The 20,462-nt window shown below is 41.6% G+C and overlaps 1 protein-coding gene across 1 annotated transcript in view; it reads left to right on the top strand.

Moving 5' to 3' along the window:
- Window positions 1-20,462, top strand: part of SEMA3C (semaphorin 3C) — a 229,319-nt gene that overhangs the window by 139,606 nt on the left and 69,251 nt on the right. Inside the window, exons 10-12 of the mRNA XM_069765149.1 lie at window positions 235-304; window positions 6,321-6,465; window positions 9,242-9,464. Coding sequence (XP_069621250.1) covers window positions 235-304; window positions 6,321-6,465; window positions 9,242-9,464 — 438 coding nt within the window. The remainder of the gene's footprint in view (window positions 1-234; window positions 305-6,320; window positions 6,466-9,241; window positions 9,465-20,462) is intronic.

Genomic DNA, 20,462 nt, shown 5'->3' with positions numbered 1-20,462 from the left:
TCATTTTCTGATAAGACACCCAATTCAGCAAGGCGACTTCCTTGGTCGGGCAAGTAGCGGAAAGTATCTAAAAAACACTTCATGAGCATGGTGCAGATCATGGAAGATAATTTTTTGATGCAAATTACCCACTGACAGGACATTTTAGCTAAACGTACAAAAATAAAATCTGAAATAGTCATTAGAAGTGACGATGACCGAAATAAAATCCTTCTTTTTTATTGTTTAACCTAGAGGATGTCTTTCTCATGGAAGCAGACAATCCCCGATCTACTCTCGTCTATGGAATTTTCACAACCTCAAGGTATAACATTGTTAATGGTAAAGAACTGCACATATGATGCTTATACTGTAGTTACATTATATATTAACTCACTCAGGACCAGTCAATATTTTGTTTTTGCGCTGTAGTTTTTTCTTCGCTTTCTTCAAACAGCCATTATTTTTTTATTTTTTCATCAACATAGACATATAAGGACTTGTTTTTTTTGTGGGATGAGTTGTAGTTTTAAAGGAAATCCTTCTTTTTAACAAGCAGTTCAGGCTAAAAAAAATAAAGTGATGAAATGGTGAAAAAAATGCAATCCTGTTATTGTTTTTTGAGTTTTGTTTTTCATGGCATTTATTACCGTATATACTCGAGTATAAGCCGACCTGAGTATAAGCCGACCCCCCTAATTTTGCCACAAAAAACTGGGAAAACTTATTGACTCGAGTATAAGCCTAGGGTGGAAAATGCAGCAGCTACCGGTTACTGTCAAAAATAAAAATAGATACCAATAAAAGTAAAATTAATTGAGACATCAGTAGGTTAAGTGTTTTTGAATATCCATATTGAATCAGGAGCCCCATATAATGCTCCATACAGTTCATGATGGGCTCATAAGATGCTCTATATAAAAATGTGCCACATATAATGCTCCATACAGTTCATTATTGCCCCATAGATGCTCCATATAAAGCTGTGCCCCATATACAATGCTCTGCACCGTTCATTATTGCCCCATAGCTGTGCCATATAGTGCTCTGCACCGTTCATTATTGCCCCATAGCGGTGCCATATAGTGCTCTGCACCATTCATTATTGCCCTATAGCTGTGCCATATAGTGCTCTGCACCGTTCATTATTGCCCCATAGCTGTGCCATATAGTGCTCTGCACCGTTCATTCTTGCCCCATAGCTGTACCATATAGTGCTCTGCACCGTTCATTATTGCCCCATAGCTGTGCCATATAGTGCTCTGCACCGTTCATTATTGCCCCATAGCTCTGCCATATAGTGCTCTGCACCGTTCATTTTTGCCCCATAGCTGTGCCATATAGTGCTCTGCACCGTTCATTTTTGTCCCATAGCTGTGCCATATAGTGCTCTGCACCGTTCATTCTTGCCCCATAGCCGTGCCATTTAGTGCTCTGCACCGTTCATTCTTGCCCCATAGCTGTACCATATAGTGCTCTGCACCGTTCATTATTGCCCCATAGCTGTGCCATATTGTGCTCTGCACCGTTCATTATTGCCCCATAGCTGTGCCATATAGTGCTCTGCACCGTTCATTTATGCCCCATAGCTGTGCCATATAGTGCTCTGCACCGTTCATTTTTGTCCCATAGCTGTGCCATATAGTGCTCTGCACCGTTCATTCTTGCCCCATAGCCGTGCCATTTAGTGCTCTGCACCGTTCATTCTTGCCCCATAGCTGTACCATATAGTGCTCTGCACCGTTCATTATTGCCCCATAGCTGTGCCATATAGTGCTCTGCACCGTTCATTTTTGCCCCATAGCTGTGCCATATAGTGCTCTGCACCGTTCATTTTTGTCCCATAGCTGTGCCATATAGTGCTCTGCACCGTCCATTCTTGCCCCATAGCCGTGCCATTTAGTGCTCTGCACCGTTCATTATTGTCCCATTGATGTACCATAGAAAGCTCTGCCATTGCTGCTGCTGCTGCTGCAATAAAAAAAAACCCACATGCTCACCTTTCTTGCTTGCAACTCCCGGCGTCTCGTCCCGGCGTCTCTCCGCACTGACTGATCAGGCAGAGGGCGCCTCGCACACTATATGCGTCATCGCACCCTCTGACCTGAACAGTCAGAGCGGAGAGACGCCGGGAAGATTGAGTGGCGCCGGGAAGATGGAGCGGCGCCCGGCGTGTGGAACGGGGATAGGTAAATATGACATACTTACCTGCTCCCGGCGTCCCGCTCCTTTTCCCGAACAGCTGGTCTTCGGTGCCGCAGCCTCTTCCTCTATCAGCGGTCACCGTTACCGCTGATTAGAGAAATGAATATGTGGCTCCACCCCTATGGGAGTGGAGTCCATATTCATTTTTCTAATGAGCGGTCCCACGTGACCGCTGAACAGGGGAAGAGCTGCGGCACCCGAAGACCGTGGGACGGCAAGGGGAGCGCCAGGATCGCCGGGACTAGGTAAGTATGCCTCAGCGCCCTCTCCCCCTCACCCGCCGACCCTGCCACCCACCGTGACTCGAGTATAAACCGAGAGGGGCACTTTCAGCCCAAAAATTTGGGCTGAAAATCTCGGCTTATACTCGAGTATATACAGTATATGGTAAAAATGACCCGTCTTTTGTTTAGTGGTGAAAAAGTGTTTTTGATCCTATTTTCCCGAGACCCATAATGTTTTGATTTTTCCATCAGCTGTGTGAGGACTGGCTTTTTTGCATGACATACTGACATTCTCATTGATATCATTCTGGGCTATATACAACGTCTTGATTGCTTTTATTGTATTTTTAACCTTCGTCCGGCTGAGTAGGTACAATTGTAACTATTCCGTTTAAAATTGCAATAACTTTTTTTTTCGAAAAGCCGTAGAGGGCTAACATTTCGTGACATCTCTGCAGTTTTGGTCCAAAATATATTGCCCAAATTTCAATAAAATATATATATGAAGGTACAATTGTACCTCTGCAGCCTGTTATCGTTGTAAAATTATGCAGCCTGACGAAGGTTAAGGAGGCGTAGTGATGAAAAAAAACACAACTCTGTTGTTTAGATTTTTTTTTCTTTTTACACATTGACCATATGGGTTAATTAATTTTATATATTGGTAGACAGTAATGTTATAAATGCAGCAGTACCAAATATTTTTATTTATTTATTTATTTTTAATGATTTAAAATAGCCGTGGTTCCAATGTTTGTTTTTTTTATTTTATCTACCGTAATCACTTATTCTACACATTGCAATAATACAGTATTGTGGTACACCATGTAATTGGTGGCCGCCAATGAAGCTGAGCTTGTGACTGGGCTTCACATGTGCACCAAGATGGCAGGCATGGTGTCTTTCAGCAGGCCCCCGGCTACCATGGTATCAAACCTATACCCTTTGTGAAGTGGGGAGCCGGTGGGAGCTGATGTGCATATGAACCCATTTCAATACTGCTGTCAGAGATTAATGGCGGCATCTACATGGTTAACAGCGCAAATTGGAGCTCAGCTCCACAAGTTTCTATCACATGTAAAGAGAGACTAGCTGCTCAGTCCCTCAACACTTGCAGACCCCAGCCAGGTATGTCCACGTGTTTTAAGGAGTAAATGATTAATGGATTTCTGAGATGTATAATTACCTTTGTAACATATTTAAGATGTTAGATAAGTGGATTAGTATTGTTTATTCTTTATCAGTCACTGTGAGCAAAGCCAGCCATACACATTAGATGGCTGTGGGCTGAATGAAACCTTAGCTGTTTGTTCAGTCGACAACCATCTTGGCCGGCTCTCTCATACACAGGAGTGCTCGTTCAGCCAAATGCTCCTGTGTTCTCTATGAGAGGTCCGTCATTTGACATATCTGGCAACGGCTTATCTCTGAGAGCAAAAAGGAAATCAGCAGCCCAAATTTGAAAGTGCCCAATCCACATTTTTCCCAGTGATCAGTTGTCTGAGGTTGCGCAAACCTGTTGATATTAGCAGGGTTTCTGTGTCTATTTACTGTTTATTTGAAGAGGACTTGTCACTTGCTCGAAATATTTGAGTTAAATATTTTGGAAATATCACTAAACTCTGCTGATTCTGCCATTTTTTTCCATTTTCCTATGCATTGCTCGATCGCAGAGATATTCACATTTGTTGCTTTTAGAGCACATTATGTGAAATCTTTACTTGTAGCACAATTGGGCATTTCTTCAGTGTCCTTCTCTGGGGACGTGTGCTTTCACACTTTTTCCTAGACACTGCCAATCACTGCTCTGCAACGTCTGAGACTACTTGATCAACTGATGAGCTTTGATTGGCAGCGTCTGTAAGGGATGGCTTAAAACACATGCCGCCAAAGACGAGTGAAGAAATGCCCTGTTGCACTACAAGCAAAGATTGTACATTCTGCCCTCAAAAAGCAACACATACTGTATGAATATCTCTGCAATGGATTAGTGCAGCGCAAAGTAGAAAAAAGGGGCAGAATCAGGGGAGCTGAGGGACTTTTACAAGATATTTAACACATTTTTCGGAAGCAAGTGACAGATCTTCTTTAATGAATTCCAATTGCACATATGGAGTCACGGTTTCTGGGTTCAGAAACTTATTATTAAACCCTGATATGATTTTTACAAATTAATACATAGCCAAATTTGACTTCTCTCTAAATTGAGCTCTACATATCAGCTTGTTTGAACTAGATCACAAGTTCATCCCAACAGATTTTTGAAGGGTAGATTGGTGTCCTCTGACCATTTTCTCTGCACAATATGGAACGTTACATGTCACATACCAGTTATCCCCAGTGCGCTCTGCTCTTCTTTCTTCCTTTCTTAGAATGGATAATATTTCATATACCGGCTATCAGATTGCAATGTCTAGGAAGTGAAAATAAATGTATCTATTGCAGTTCAGAGTAGCTAGCTAAGCCATTATGTGTTTACAGCACTACTTTACACCTTGTAGTGGAAGAGCATGCAGGCAGCTGTAAAAGAGACTATCTTTGGGAGTGGAATAGTGGTAGGGTTAATTCCACACACAACAAATTGTGGCAGTACCAAAACAAGGGTGCAGCACAGCAAAGGGAAAAATAGTGAAAAGACAAATCAATACTTCTGAGTAATGGTAGCATAGCCTGCTAAGCACTTGGGACAGGTTGGGGTATTTTATTTTTGTCTGGGTCGTCAGTGTTTCTAACCATAGGAGTTTCCTTTTCCTGTACAAACATGATATTTCGCATTTTGCATAGCTGGCCTACAGGCTCTTTAAATGGCAGGAGAAGCAGAGCATTGAGGTATCCAATCCCAAACAGTGGGTGGCTTGCACTGGCTGAAATGTCATTTATTATCCGTCCACCATAATTAAGATGTTTATGGGCAGAAGTTCATACATTCCAAAGGCTGATGATATTCAGATTCACTTGGCAGTTTGAACAGAAGTCTGTTGATGCTAGAATTTAATATGAAAAGATAAGTAAAAAAAAACAAGACCGCAAAGGATTAAGGAAGCAACATCTTTTCTTGGGACGAGTAGTGCGTTAATATGGCAGACAAATGTTCTCTTTAACTCTGAAAATTATTTGAAGAGGGAAATGATGTCCTTCCTCCAACTACTTCACTGAAGAGCCAAATGGGGCTCTACAATACATCAGTCATAAGGCACAGAAATATGCAGATGATAAAAGGATCATATGGCACCTTGCCAATGATGTTATGGAAAATAGGTCAATAAATATATTTCTTCAATTAGCCTTTAGCTGTCCAGAGTTTTAATGTAAGAGGAAGCTTATCAAGTACACCAATAGAATAATAGCCATATGCCATTTCCAGCTGTGTGTGGTCTTCCTCAATAGATCATATAAAGAATTTTTTGTACAGAACCTTCTTTTTGGAGCGCAGGCAGTGCTTTTCCATTATATGGAGTGAAGTTTATATAAGAAAGTAGATATCCAAAGTCTGACAAATGCAAACAGAAACTGATCTAAAGATGGAATTGTTAAGACCTACACATTGGTTGCCAGCCACTAGGTAGGATTTCAGGTTTCCTTGTATAATCCGTTAAACATGTGGATTGAGACCTGCAGGGAATTACCTTATGAATGAAACAACTGAACGGAAAATGAGCTACTGTTTCCATACACAAGTTTTGTGGCACTCTTGGAAGACAGATCTTGGAAATCTACAAAGCCAGTTAAAAGAAATAAGCCTTTCTTTTCAACTTGGATTTATTGCTTAGCATTTATTTATTACTGTCTGGCAATTACTGGGCTGTTATGTGTTATTTTTTTACAAATGTATCTTGTGAACAAGTGTAATAAGATCGCGTTGCTTTTCTTATTGTTCTTTGTATTCACTCTTATTATGGTTCTGTTTTCCAGCTCGGTTTTTAAAGGCTCTGCAGTGTGTGTTTATCACATGTCCGACATTCAAACCGTTTTTAATGGTCCATTTGCTCATAGAGAAGGTCCAAACCACCAGCTAATTCCTTATCAGGGCAGAATACCCTATCCAAGGCCTGGTACGGTAAGTTACTAGGAAGGTATTATCTCCTCTATGTATTACGCATGATCTCATCATATAATTATGTTGCAGTTGTGGTTCTGTCAACGACTGAAGGAAGTTGTGGACTCACAGACAGTACTACTTGATAGTTTACAGCCAATCAGCACTATTGATAGAGATCCTATGATAGCGCTAAGGTCGGCTATCGCCATCAGTCCTATGGAGGGGCAGTGCGCATGTTCCACTACTGCGCCATTCAAACTTGGCATATGAGACTCCTGTCCCAGCTGTGAAACCCCAGCAAACAAATACTTAAGACCTAACCGTTGATTTTAGGAAAACCTGTTAAAAATACCAATGCAGGGATTATTAAAAGAGTAATCTGATTTTCCTAAAAAAAGACAGATTTTTGTTAGGAATTTTTTGACAGGAATTGATGATGTCGTGTTCTCAGTCATCTGAGGTCTGTGTTTGGCTCTGACAATCAAATGACTGAAATGAGATGTGATCTAAAGCACAATTTATGATCTGCCATTCCTGTCAGTTAAATGCTACAGCCAATCATAATCATTTGCGCTCAGGTGTCAAAAGAAAAGAATGTAATGGATTGGTGTTACAGCTGTTGAGTATAACTTCTATTATTTACCACATGCCTTGTTCTTTAAAAAAAAATGGGTGAGGCTGTGTGCACACGTTCAGGATGTTTGGCGATAAAAACGCTTAAAAAACGCATACATATGCAGGCAGCATGGTGGCTCAGTGGTTAGCACTGCAGCCTTGCAGCGCTGGGGTCCTGGGTTCTAATCCCACCTTGGACAACATCTGCAAGGAGTTTGTATGTTCTCTCTGTGTTTGCGTGGGTTTCCTCCGGGTTCTCCAGTTTCCTCCCACATTCCAAAGACATACTGATAGGGAATTTAGATTGTGAGCCCCATCGGGGACAGTGATGATAATGTGTACAAAAAACAGTAAAGCGCTGCGGAATATGTTAGCGCTATATAAAAATAAATATTATTATCCCATCATTTATAATGCATTCCGCAATTTTTGTGCATATGTTGCGTTTTTTTCCGCAAAAAAAAAAAAAGGCATTGCAGAAAAAAACGCAGCATGTTCATTAATTTTGTTGATTTTTCGTGTTTTTACAGCTATTTATTGCATTGGGAAAGCTCCGGAAAAAAACGCATGCGGATTTCCTGCAGAAAAAGTCCGGTTTTGTTGAGGAAAATTCTGCAGAAAATCCTGACGTGTGCACATAGCCTAAGTGAGACAACTCCAGCATATCATTGTAAACATTCATCTCACACAGCAGATATTCATTCCCTTGGCTACATCCACAGAAGCATTAAAATGCTGGCTTACAAACTTGTGGTTTACATTTGTTTTAAAAGAAGTTTTACCATTGCAGTTTGCACTTCGGACCACTGGTATGATTTTGAAAGTGTAGAAAATGAAATCAAGCAAATATTTGCCATGTTATTGAAAGGGGACTTTTTTTTAACCAAAGTCAGTTTCAATTAGAAAATGAAAAAGTAGTGCACCTTCTCTCACTGTGTCTGACCATGCTGATCCCCTTCTGTTAGCACAGACACAACATGGGGATGTGAGTACTGTCATCACTGTGCTGCAGCTCAAATAATCCCCTAGATTCTGTGGTCCATAGTGATGCAGCATGTAGGGAGTTGACAGGGAAGGATCACAAGCTCTGTTACTGCATAAAGCTCCTTACATTGTCATTGCAAGGAGCCGATGTTTGCTATGTGCCTAACAATGGCCTTTTGATCTATCATAGATTGTGCCAGAAGAACTATTATAGAGCAATTAAAAATAAGGTAGAATTGCTGTTTTTTATATATTATTTCCCATAAAGAGTTAGATAATAGGTTTCATTTACCCCAAAATGGTAGTAACTCATCCTGAAAATAGCAAGCCCTTATATAGCTGCTTCAAAAATAAAAAAAATTATGGCTCCTGGAATTTAACAATGGAAAAAAAAGATGTGTGGACATTAAGGGGTTCTCCAAGAAAGTAATAAAATGGCACCATCACGTAATTCATACGGCATCCTTTTGTAAAAACATTGCTTCCGAGACCTGTGTCTCAACTGAGAGAGGAGCAAGATCATAAGCACACATACTGGACCCGCAAGAGAAGGGCTGTGACAGAAGAAGAAATACATTGCTTTTTTTCTGCTGGATGCGCAGAGGACTGAGGCTGGAGAAAAGATCCTTTGTGCTTAGTCAGATTTATTTCCTCTCCTCTGACAGCTTTTGTCCTCGACTCACAGAGGTACAGTATGTGTGCTTACAGTAGACTTTTTCTCTCAGTTGGGACAGGTCTTGGGAGCTGTGTTTTTTCATACTGCACTCTGTCCTGACACATGACAAGGATGAACCCCTTTAAGACCAAACTAGACCTTTTCTTAAATTGATTAAAAGTGTCACTATCCTTTTTTTATGTAATGTTATGTCTTAATGTTGCAGTGTCTACATACAGCACAGACTCATGTCTTTCTGGCTTGACCCAAAGTCTTATGTTGTTTAACATTATTAGGTGAATGATAGAAACTAATGCAAAAGCCAATTTTATTGTAATCCTCTTTATTTTCAATCTGATCATCTTTTTCCATATGTGTAAAGGTTTTTCCCCAAGTTTCTAGCTTTGCATAAACTGGTACCTTGATTATAGCCCCTATAGCTTATTTTATGAATTGGTAACGTATTTGTTTCCTTGTTCCCTGTTCTAGATATCTTATTGAGAGAATATGTACTAATATCATGTATTCTGTTTCTTTCAGTGCCCAGGGGGTGCTTTTACTCCAAATGTGCATACAACTAAGGAATTCCCAGATGATGTTGTTACCTTCATAAGAAACCATCCACTTATGTTCAACTCAATTTATCCAGCGCACAGGAGACCACTTTTAATAAGAACAGGCACGGATTACAAGTATACAAAAATAGTGGTGGATAGAGTAAATGCAGCGGATGGGAAGTATCATGTCTTGTTTCTTGGGACAGGTAAGCGGAATAACAGAAATGTAATTATAGATACAATGCAATTCATACAGAGTCTGACAGGATTACCAGGACCCCACCAACCACGTATACAGAACAGGTGCATGCTCTATAGACTCTACTGGACCACTTGGGTCAAGTTCTTTTGGGTCAGCCCAACTATGCGTGCAGTCAAGAGACAAGACAAAAATGAGCATTACCTAGGGCAATATTGTTTCTGTCTTCTCTTCTGATTTGGTTAGATGAGCAAGCAATAGGTACAGCAGTACAGAGCTCAGAATCGAAAGTGTGCTCCACTCGTACTCAGATTCAGCTGTTGCCTTGCTGCAGAACTTTCCCTTGGTCTGCTGGACAGCACCAAGAGTATGTGGTCAGTTGATGTAAGGCGCTCCTTTGGTAGCTGACACTGCTGGCTTTCAATGTCAAGGTAAATGAAGTTTCAGAAACAATCTTCATATACACCTCTGGCAAAAATTAAGAGACCACCACATCAAAACCCTGTCATGGGCAGCTCAATCTCCAAACCTGAACCCCATTGAAAACCTCTGGAATGTAAATAAGAGGATGATGGATAGTCACAAGCCATCAAACATAGAAGAACTGCTTACATTTTTGCGCCAGAAGCAGTGTGAAAGACTGGTGGAAAGCATGCCAAGATACATGAAAGCTGTGATTCAAAATCATGGTTATTCAACAAAATATTGATTTCTGAACTCTTCCTGAGCTAAAACATTAGTATTATTGTTTCTAAATGATTATGAACTTGTTTTCTTTGCATTATTTGAGGTCTGGAAGCACAGTTTTTTTTTTATTTTGACCATTTCTCCTTTTCAGAAAAAAAAACCTAAATTTATTGCTTGGAAATTCGGAGATATGCTGTTAGAAGTTTAGAAACTAAAGAACTATTTACATTTTACTCAAAAATCTCTCTATATAAAAATGAGTGTATATGTGTGTGTATCAACAGTGATGTCATAATGGTTGCCGTGGTGACGATGATATCATAAAGGTTGCCATGACAAAGATGATGTCATAATGGTTGCCATGGCGACAATGGTGTCATAATAGGTTGCAATGGTGATGGGTATGTCATAATGGTTGCCATAGTGAAAATGATGTAATAATAGGTTGTAATGGTGACAGTTATATCATAATGGTTGCCATGGTGACAATGTCAAAATAGGTTGCAATGGCGATGATTTGTCAGAATGGTTGCCATTGCGAAGATGATGTCATAATGAGTATATGGCACGGAACTATGGAATGGAGGATGTATGATGGGTTAATTTTCAAGGGACTATGGGGTGGAGAATATGTATGATGGGAATATGGGCACGGGACTATGGGATGGAGGATATGTATGATGGGTATATGGGCACTGAACTATGGGATAGAGGATATGTATGATGGGTATATGGGCACGGGACTATGGGATGGAGGATATGTATGATTGGTATATGGGCACTGGACTGGACTGTGGGATAGAGGATATGTATGATGGGTATTTGGGCACGGGACTATGGGATGGCAGATAATCGTTATAATTTGTTATAACTAACCAGAGTTAGTTACTATGCCCGGGCAATCAGACAAACTGAACATTTTGCAGTGGTCTCTTCAGGTCTCTTCATTTTTGCCAGAGCTGTATAATGAATATACAGTGTATGCTGATAGTCTACTGTAGCGATTCTGTACGGTATTTTATCTGAGATGCAGTTTCAGAGGTATTTGATATCAGTAGCTATTATTTGCTTTTGTATATGTAGAAATTTCACCTAATTTATTTGCCAATTTTAATATGCAGATAGCTGGAACAAGTTGCACTCAATTTCTTAAGAAGCAGCCTCTTAAGAAATGTAACACATGTCTGGCCATTCATTTTACCATAACCTCATTACTTGATGGAACCATTCACATCTGTTCTTGTTTTGTTAGTAAAGCGTGTAACTGTTTCCCATGGTTTTTATGGGAGGGGGATTCATAGGACGCAACTACTAGAAGAAGGCGCCCTGTGTTATAGTTCTGGGTGATCATTGACATCCACCCCCAAGAAAAGAATGACGTTACATGAGACTCTATACTCTTGATGCGACAGTAATATTGCTATAATAAATATGTATATTATTGAACTGAGCATGATTTGTCCAGTGACTGGATGATATTCCTGTGATACTTATTTAATGAGTGCCAGTGTATTGTCTCACACTCCGAGTGCCATTGTATAAACATGCTAATATATTCCACATTCAGCAAATCAGTAGCTGGCTCAGATATAGTCTCATATTTTACACATATGTTCCCAGAATGTAAATGTTGCATTTTATGGATATATTTCTAAATGGATGCACAGTTAGAGCACATCAGAGAGTAAGTGTTGCTCTGATGTTTTGCCATCGTCTCCATTTGATCCTGCAAATTGTTGTATGCTGTAATCAGCAAAACCACACTATTGTTATATAAAGCATATTACCCTGTTTACACCGAATTATAGACAGCAGAAACACGTACGCTTCTTTGGAATTTATCTAGCATTCTGTCTATCTCAATACAATGGGTAAAATTGGCACTAAAATGCAATGTATTTCACGAGTGTAAAACAATTGCACCCAACTAGACAATTCTCCATGCGCTGCATACGTCAGCAGCTCCAGTACCATTTATAATAGTGTCAGTGTAACATATTACCTGTTAGGCATCTTTCACACTTGCGTCGGTACGGGTCCATCGCTAAGCGTCGGCGCGACGTACCGACGCACGTTGTGAAAATTTGGCAACACATCCGCTGCCCATTGTAAAGTCCTGGGGAGGAGGGGGCGGAGTTCCGGCCGTGCATGCGTGGTAGGAAATGGCGGATCCGACGTACGAAAAAACGTTCCCTTGAACGTTTTTTCGTGCCGACGCATCCAGTGCACGACGGATGGGACGTATGGCCATACATCACAATCTGTCGGCAATACAAGTCTATGGGCAAAAAACGCATCCTGCGGGCACATTTGCAGGATCCGTTTTTTCCCCAAAGCGACGCATTGCGACGGATGCCAAACGACGAAAGTGTGAAAGTAGCCTTAGATACATTACTTATCCTGCTATAGCTGTGACCCAAATGAGTAGAGATGTGGGTATGACGACCAGCCCACATCTTACCTAATGGTAAGACTGACTGAAAGGGGTTGTGCCACAAACATACATATATTTTAATCAACAGATCTTGAAATTATAATAACTTATACAATTGAACGTGTTTAAAAATAATGTTCCTGTGCTGAGATAAGCTTATAAATGTGCCCCTGCTGTGTACTGTGTAATGGCCATGACTGACCATAAAGGGACATGGTCTGATCATATCACAGCTCCCGTGCATAAGGTTAGATTCATATTGCGTTTGGGCGATCCGTTTAACGGATCCGTTGCTTAGCGGCATTAACGCTATGTAACATATCCATTAACACGCCTATAGACTTCCATCATCGTAACGCATCCTAATTCTTGTCAAAATCAGCATGCATTAGCGATGAAGCGTTACTTAGTGATGCACCCTTGAACGCGGTCTACCACATTTTCGGGTACGTTAGGTCTAACGCACAGCGAACGGATGCGTTCGCTGTGCATAGACCTCTATTGCTAACGCATGCAAATGCAATTTTACCATGTGTTAGCGCATGTGTTAGCGCGATTGTAGTAAAAAGAGATTTTGTGCATCAGCGTTAGCGCATCCGTGTAACGAATGGCACTAACACGATGTGAACCTAGCCTAAGAGAGTATACAGATATTACAGTATGGGATCACAGCTGCTTCTTTTTGTGAGTAAAACATTTCACTGCCTGTGTTTAAACAATATTTTACCTCAAATTTAACCTTGAAATGCCACTCTCCACAAGGAGAAACATTACCCCTTGGATCCCGGTCAGACGCCTCTCACCCAGCCAAACCAGATCTCACACTTTGTACTGACGAGCTGCTGTACCCCTAAACACAGAGTCTGCAAATTGAGATTTTGGCTTACCTCAAAGAAAGAATCAGCTATGATCCCATGCTGTAATGTCTGGATATTTTTTGCTTCCTCCCCTGGCCAGTAGCTGTGGTATATCCGACCATGTTTCTGCATGGTCGAACACAGCCATTACATAGGGGCACATTTATAAGATTATCTCGGGACAGGAAAACATTTTTAAAACACATCCAATTGTGGAGTTTATTATTATTCCAAGATTAAAGTATACTTTTGTTCGTGGCAGAACCCCTTTAAGGTTACCAAAGTCAGCACTGCCCCAAAAGGTAATTCCCGGGAAGAGAAGGATATAGCCTGCTGAGTTTCAGGAGCCGATCCTTTTGTTCTCGCATTAAAATATTTGGCACTAAAGGTACTGTCACACTAGACGATATCGCTAGCGATCCGTGACGTTGCAGCGTCCTCGCTAGCGATATCGTCCAGTGTGACAGGCAGCAGCGATCAGGCCCCTGCTGGGAGATCGCTGGTCGGGGAAGAAAGTCCAGAACTTTATTTCGTCGCTGGACTCCCCGTAGACATCGCTGAATCGGCGTGTGTGACACCGATTCAGCGATGTCTTTGCTGGTAACCAGGGTAAACATCGGGTAACTAAGCGCAGGGCCGCGCTTAGTAACCCGATGTTTACCCTGGTTACCATCCTAAAAGTAAAAAAACAAACACTACATACTTACCTTCCGCTGTCTGTCCTCCAGCGCTGCACTCTGCTCTCCTCCTGCTCTGGCTGTGAGCGTCGGTCAGCCGGAAAGCAGAGCGGTGACGTCACCGCTCTGCTTTCTGGCTGCCCGGCGCTCACAGCCAGACCAGAGAAGCAGAGCGCCGAGGACAGACAGCGGAAGGTAAGTATGTAGCGTTTGTTTTTTTACTTTTTAGGATGGTAACCAGGGTAAACATCGGGTTACTAAGCGCGGCCCTGCGCTTAGTTACCCGATGTTTACCCTGGTTACCGGGGACCTCGGGATCGTTGGTCGCTGGAGAGCTGTCTGTGTGACAGCTCTCCAGCGACCAAACAGCGACGCTGCAGCGATCCGGATCGTTGTCGGTATCGCTGCAGCGTCGCTATGTGTGACGGTACCTTAAGAGTCCCATAGAGAACACAGGAACCAAGCTGGGTGTTTCTGTGTGTGGTGTAGTTGGGAGATCAAATCAAATGTGCTTGGGAGTGTTTCTGAACCTTTATGGGTATGGGGTAGCCAGGAGATGTATCTTTCGGGCTTTAATATAATGTGCATGGAAGTCTTTACCTGCATACAGCAGGCAAACGCTGATCATAAACATAATTATTCGTGATCATTTTGGCTTTATCCTCGTACTATCTAATGTGCATTGAGTGTCTCAAGAACCTCCGGCCTTCAGATATTAAGACATGTTGGATTTCAACATGGCCAAACCTTTGTTCCCCTCAAGAAAACAATCTTCCAAAGTGGTCGGGTAGTAGCTTTTACCCCTCTCCCCCGATTAGGCTCTCCAGCCAGGTGGGAGTTGTCTGGACTTGTGGAAGGGAATATTCTTTAAGGCTCATTTCCACTTGTGATAGACAAATCGGTCCGTAATCTGGACCGAAAAGAGGGATGAAAAGTATGCGTTTGTCATGCGTTTGTGATGCGAGTTCAATGCGATTTTGTAATCGCACCATCCGTTTTACATCCGTATGCAGTCCATTTTTTTTCTCTGCAACTATTTTTATACAGTCATTTACAGGACTATTTACAGTGTTCTATGACACAGAATGGTAAGGTATCCGTAAAAAACGGATGGAATACGGATGTTCCGTATGCCATGCGTTTTTTTAATCGCACCCATTGACTTGCATTGGCGAGTCTCGTCCGAGACTCGCAGCAAATCGCAGCATGCTGCGATTTTTTTCTCAGTCCGATTTCGGCTGAGAAAAAAATCGCAAATGAAAAGACACCTATTGAATAACATTGGTCCGAGTGCAATCCGATTTTTTATCGGATTGCACTCGTCCGTTTTACTCGCAAGTGGAAATGAGCCCTTATACTTATAATGGTACACATTGTAGGACAGCTTTTTAGATTTCCCCATTTTATTCTCTGGAAGTCTTTAATTGAGTCAGTGCAAAGTAGATCAAGTTTCACCACATCACCAGGTTGAAAATTTCGAAGTAAGCTGCCTGTGTATCAATGGATATTATTTCTTTTTACGGTCCATTGTTAATCACTTTGACACTTCTAGTTGTTTCTGCCATGAAATACTTGACATAGTCACACTGAAGTGATGGAAGAGGGCTGTTTCCATCTCAGACTGCATTAACTTTATAGCCGTGTGGTCACACAATTTTATCGCTCTGGCTGCCAAGGCAGTATAGCTCCGCCAGGCTTAGCATTCTTACTGGATGGCTTTATAGTCCTGGACTGGACTCCGCTGTAGTGTCTAAACGATATGAACTTACTATCACACCAAAGGAAGATTCATGTAAACTCACTATATGCTTATTTGACATTGATTTATCTAGTGCCGACAAACTCGCTGTCATGAGTAGAGCTTCATAAGCCCTTTGTTCTGAAGAAGCTGCATTCACACACAACGCTGTTCACACAGACGCCGTATGATGATTTGCAGGATTTTACACAAATGAGTACAGTCTTATCTCTGCAGATATATTATATTTATCTGCCTGTATTATGCAATGCTACGATTTATCTCTACTTTCTTATAAACGAGATTGTGCTAAAGAAAAGAAAATGAATTGTATTATAACTGTGTTGTATATTTAAATTATGAATGAAAACAGCAGCACAGCCATATCTTGGCACATGCGGCCTTACAGAGTAACCAACATTAGTATTAGTGTTTCATAAATCAATAGTATATATATATGAAAAGAAGAGACATTTTTAATATATCTCATCTGAGAAATCTACTTCTTTCTTTTCCTGTACTGATCTTTCAGTTTCAATTCATGGGTAAAAGCTGAATTCATTGTAGACATATTTTCCCATTGCCAAGATGGAGGATGACAGCTGCTACTCATAAGATTCTATGAAGAGGGATAGAGAGGAGGAGGGAGGAGATAAAGGCAGACACAGGCATTCCGCTGCAAACAGCAGGGCTCGCTCATACAAGTATATATTCTATCATGCGAGAGTATCGGATTGATTATGTAAATGGGACTCCGCTCCAACTCTGATCAGATTTCTCCATCTTCTCCTTTCTGTGAGTACGCAGAAATCGGAGTGCACTCGAATGAATGTCATTTGAGTGCAGTCCAATGTTTTCCACTCACCCTTAGGCCGGCGTCACACTTAGCGTAGGGAAATACGGTCCATTTTTTACAGCCGTAATACGTAGAAAAGCTCCTGAACATTGATCCGTATTCAATGCGAGGATGTGATTTTTTTCTCCAAAAATTATCCGTGTGGCATCCGTATGGCATTCGTACGGCGAGATTTTCTCACCGGCTTGCAAAATGGACATAGAATGGATCTATGGGCGCAAATATTTCTGAAAACATATATACAGTATATATATATATATATATCAGTGAGACACATATATATATTTATGTTTAATACAGAGCTAGATAGCAGAAAAGCCGGTAATTCAATTGCCGGCTTTTGCTATCTCCTTCCCAAACCCGACAGGATATGATACATGGTTTACATACAGTAACCCATTTCATATCCCTTTTTTTTTTTTACATATTCCTCACTGCTAATGTTAGAAGTGTCTGTGTGTAAAATTTTGATTGGCGTGGGCTCCCGCACAATTTTCTCCGCCAGAATGGGAAAGCCAGTGACTGAGGGCAGATATTAATAGCCTAGAGAGGGACCATGGTTATTCCCCCTCCCCCCCCCGGCTAAAAAACATCTGCCCTCAGCCACCCCTGAAAAGGCACATCTGTAAGATGCGCCTATTCTAGCACTTAGCTTCTCTCTTCCCACTCCCCTGTAGCGGTGGGATATGGGGTAATAAAGGGTTAATGTTGCCTTGCTATTGTAAGGTGACATTAAGCCTGGTTAATAATGGAGAGGTGTCAATAAGGCACCTACAGTGGGGCAAAAAAGTATTTAGTCAGTCAGCAATAGTGCAAGTTCCACCACTTAAAAAGATGAGAGGCGTCTGTAATTTACATCATAGGTAGACCTCAACTATGGGAGACAAACTGAGAAAAAAAATCCAGAAAATCACATTGTCTGTTTTTTTAACATTTCATTTGCATATTATGGTGGAAAATAAGTATTTGGTCAGAAACAAAATTTCATCTCAATACTTTGTAATATATCCTTTGTTGGTAATGACAGAGGTCAAACGTTTTCTGTAAGTCTTCACAAGGTTGCCACACACTGTTGTTGGTATGTTGGCCCATTCCTCCATGCAGATCTCCTCTAGAGCAGTGATGTTTTTGGCTTTTCGCTTGGCAACACGGACTTTCAACTCCCTCCAAAGGTTTTCTATAGGGTTGAGATCTGGAGACTGGCTAGGCCACTCCAGGACCTTGAAATGCTTCTTACGAAGCCACTCCTTCGTTGCCCTGGCGGTGTGCTTTGGATCATTGTCATGTTGAAAGACCCAGCCACGTTTCATCCTCAATGCCCTTGCTGATGGAAGGAGGTTTGCACTCAAAATCTCACGATACATGGCCCCATTCATTCTTTCATGTACCCGGATCAGTCGTCCTGGCCCCTTTGCAGAGAAACAGCCCCAAAGCATGATGTTTCCACCACCATGCTTTACAGTAGGTATGGTGTTTGATGGATGCAACTCAGTATTCTTTTTCCTCCAAACACGACAAGTTGTGTTTCTACCAAACAGTTCCAGTTTGGTTTCATCAGACCATAGGACATTCTCCCAAAACTCCTCTGGATCATCCAAATGCTCTCTAGCAACCTTCAGACAGGCCCGGACATGTACTGGCTTAAGCAGTGGAACACGTCTGGCACTGCAGGATCTGAGTCCATGGTGGAGTAGTGTGTTACTTATGGTAGGCCTTGTTACATTGGTCCCAGCTCTCTGCAGTTCATTCACTAGGTCCCCCCGCATGGTTCTGGGATTTTTGCTCACCGTTCTTGTGATCATTCTGACCCCACGGGGTGGGATTTTGCGTGGAACCCCAGATCGAGGGAGATTATCAGTGGTCTTGTATGTCTTCCATTTTCTAATTATTGCTCCCACTGTTGATTTCTTAACTCCATGCTGGTTGGCTATTGCAGATTCAGTCTTCCCAGCCTGGTGCAGGGCTACAATTTTGTTTCTGGTGTCCTTTGACAGCTCTTTGGTCTTCACCATAGTGGAGTTTGGAGTCAGACTGTTTGAGGGTGTGCACAGGTGTCTTTTTATACTGATAACAAGTTTAAACAGGTGCCATTACTACAGGTAATGAGTGGAGGAAAGAGGAGACTCTTAAAGAAGAAGTTACAGGTCTGTGAGAGCCAGAAATCTTGATTGTTTGTTTCTGACCAAATACTTATTTTCCACCATAATATGCAAAAAAAATGTTAAAAAAACAGACAATGTGATTTTCTGGATTTTTTTTTCTCAGTTTGTCTCCCATAGTTGAGGTCTACCTATGATGTAAATTACAGACGCCTCTCATCTTTTTAAGTTGTGGAACTTGCACTATTGCTGACTGACTAAATACTTTTTTGCCCCACTGTATCCATTATTAATCCAATAATAATAAAGGGTTAAAAAACACACACATTTGCAAAAAAGTATTTTAATGAAATAAATACACATGGTGTTGTAATATCTTTATTATATGCTCCAATTGAAGACCTTTGTCACCTGAAACAAAGTTAAAATAAAAAAACAACAATATCCCATACCTCTCAGGCGTTACAGTCAAGTACCACGCTGTAAATCCATCTGAAGGGGTTAAATAATTTTACAAGCTTGAGCCTGCTAATGCAGCTGTTGCCCCTGCCTGTAAAAAATGGAGAATGAATGGAATGCACACTTGCGATGCAGCATCGTAGACTTGCGGTGCTGCGCCCCCTGCTGGCATAACCTCATATGAACTCTAGCGTGAGAAAATATTCAGAAAAACGCTTTTTATATGGTGCCTGGGATCGCACACTGTAGATGCAGTGCCGAGGCGCTGGAAATGGTATACCGGAAGTGATGGAGGTGCTGGAGTTTGTGCATTCTATAATGCCGGAACTGCGTGTATGCGTTCCAAGGTGACGTGGACTCCGCGTCTCAGGGGACGTAACCCATTCACAGGCGGCTTCTCCCTGCAGCCCCGGCCCTTATGCTGGCCGCATTTGTGGTCATTGCCTCTTACCGCTGACACTATATATATATAAGCCCCTGCTCTCATGCTGGCCACCTTTGAGGTCCTTGACTCTTTCCGCCGGCACTATATACAAAAGCTTCTCTAATCTGTAGTGTTGTATACTACATAAAGACCACCGTCTTATCTCTCCGCAGTCATTTGGCTGCAACAGGCACGATGCATCCTAATCTAAGACATGTTCGGTACACACTCTTAAGGCACAGCACGTGACTGATGAAAGCTCGACAAGAGCTGAAACGTTTCCAGTGCTACCTTGCACCAATAAAATCTATGAATCAATAAGACTTAAGTTGAGTGCGAGACTTTTGTACTAATAGTCCTTTGGGGCCAAGGTATTTAATTCATGGATCCAAAACGATCCCCTGTGTTCAATGATATGAACGTGATCACCTTCTCGGCAGGGGGGGGGGGGGGGGAATATGACTTGAAATTTCAGCTATGCAATTGGATGGCCTCTGGTAATGAAATGTTGTGGAATGGGAAATAGAAGATTATTGCATCTGATGGTTGACTTGTGCTTGGATATTCTATCTTTGATAGGCTGTGTGGTTTCACCCACAAGCAAAAGGCCACATGGACATTTAATCAGGTAAACTACATAGGTCGAGTCACATGTGAAAAAATTACTGATAGTGTATCTTTTTCCGGTATGTGGGTGTATCTCCCTTTTGGATATTGTTACATTCATTGTATTTTAAACAGGGAAAATACCCCAAAGTGGCACCATTCTAAAAG

This window comes from Ranitomeya imitator, chromosome 4, assembly GCF_032444005.1.
Source record: "Ranitomeya imitator isolate aRanImi1 chromosome 4, aRanImi1.pri, whole genome shotgun sequence".
Taxonomy (NCBI): Eukaryota; Metazoa; Chordata; class Amphibia; order Anura; family Dendrobatidae; genus Ranitomeya; species Ranitomeya imitator.
This window is presented reverse-complemented; position numbering and strand designations above follow the sequence as displayed.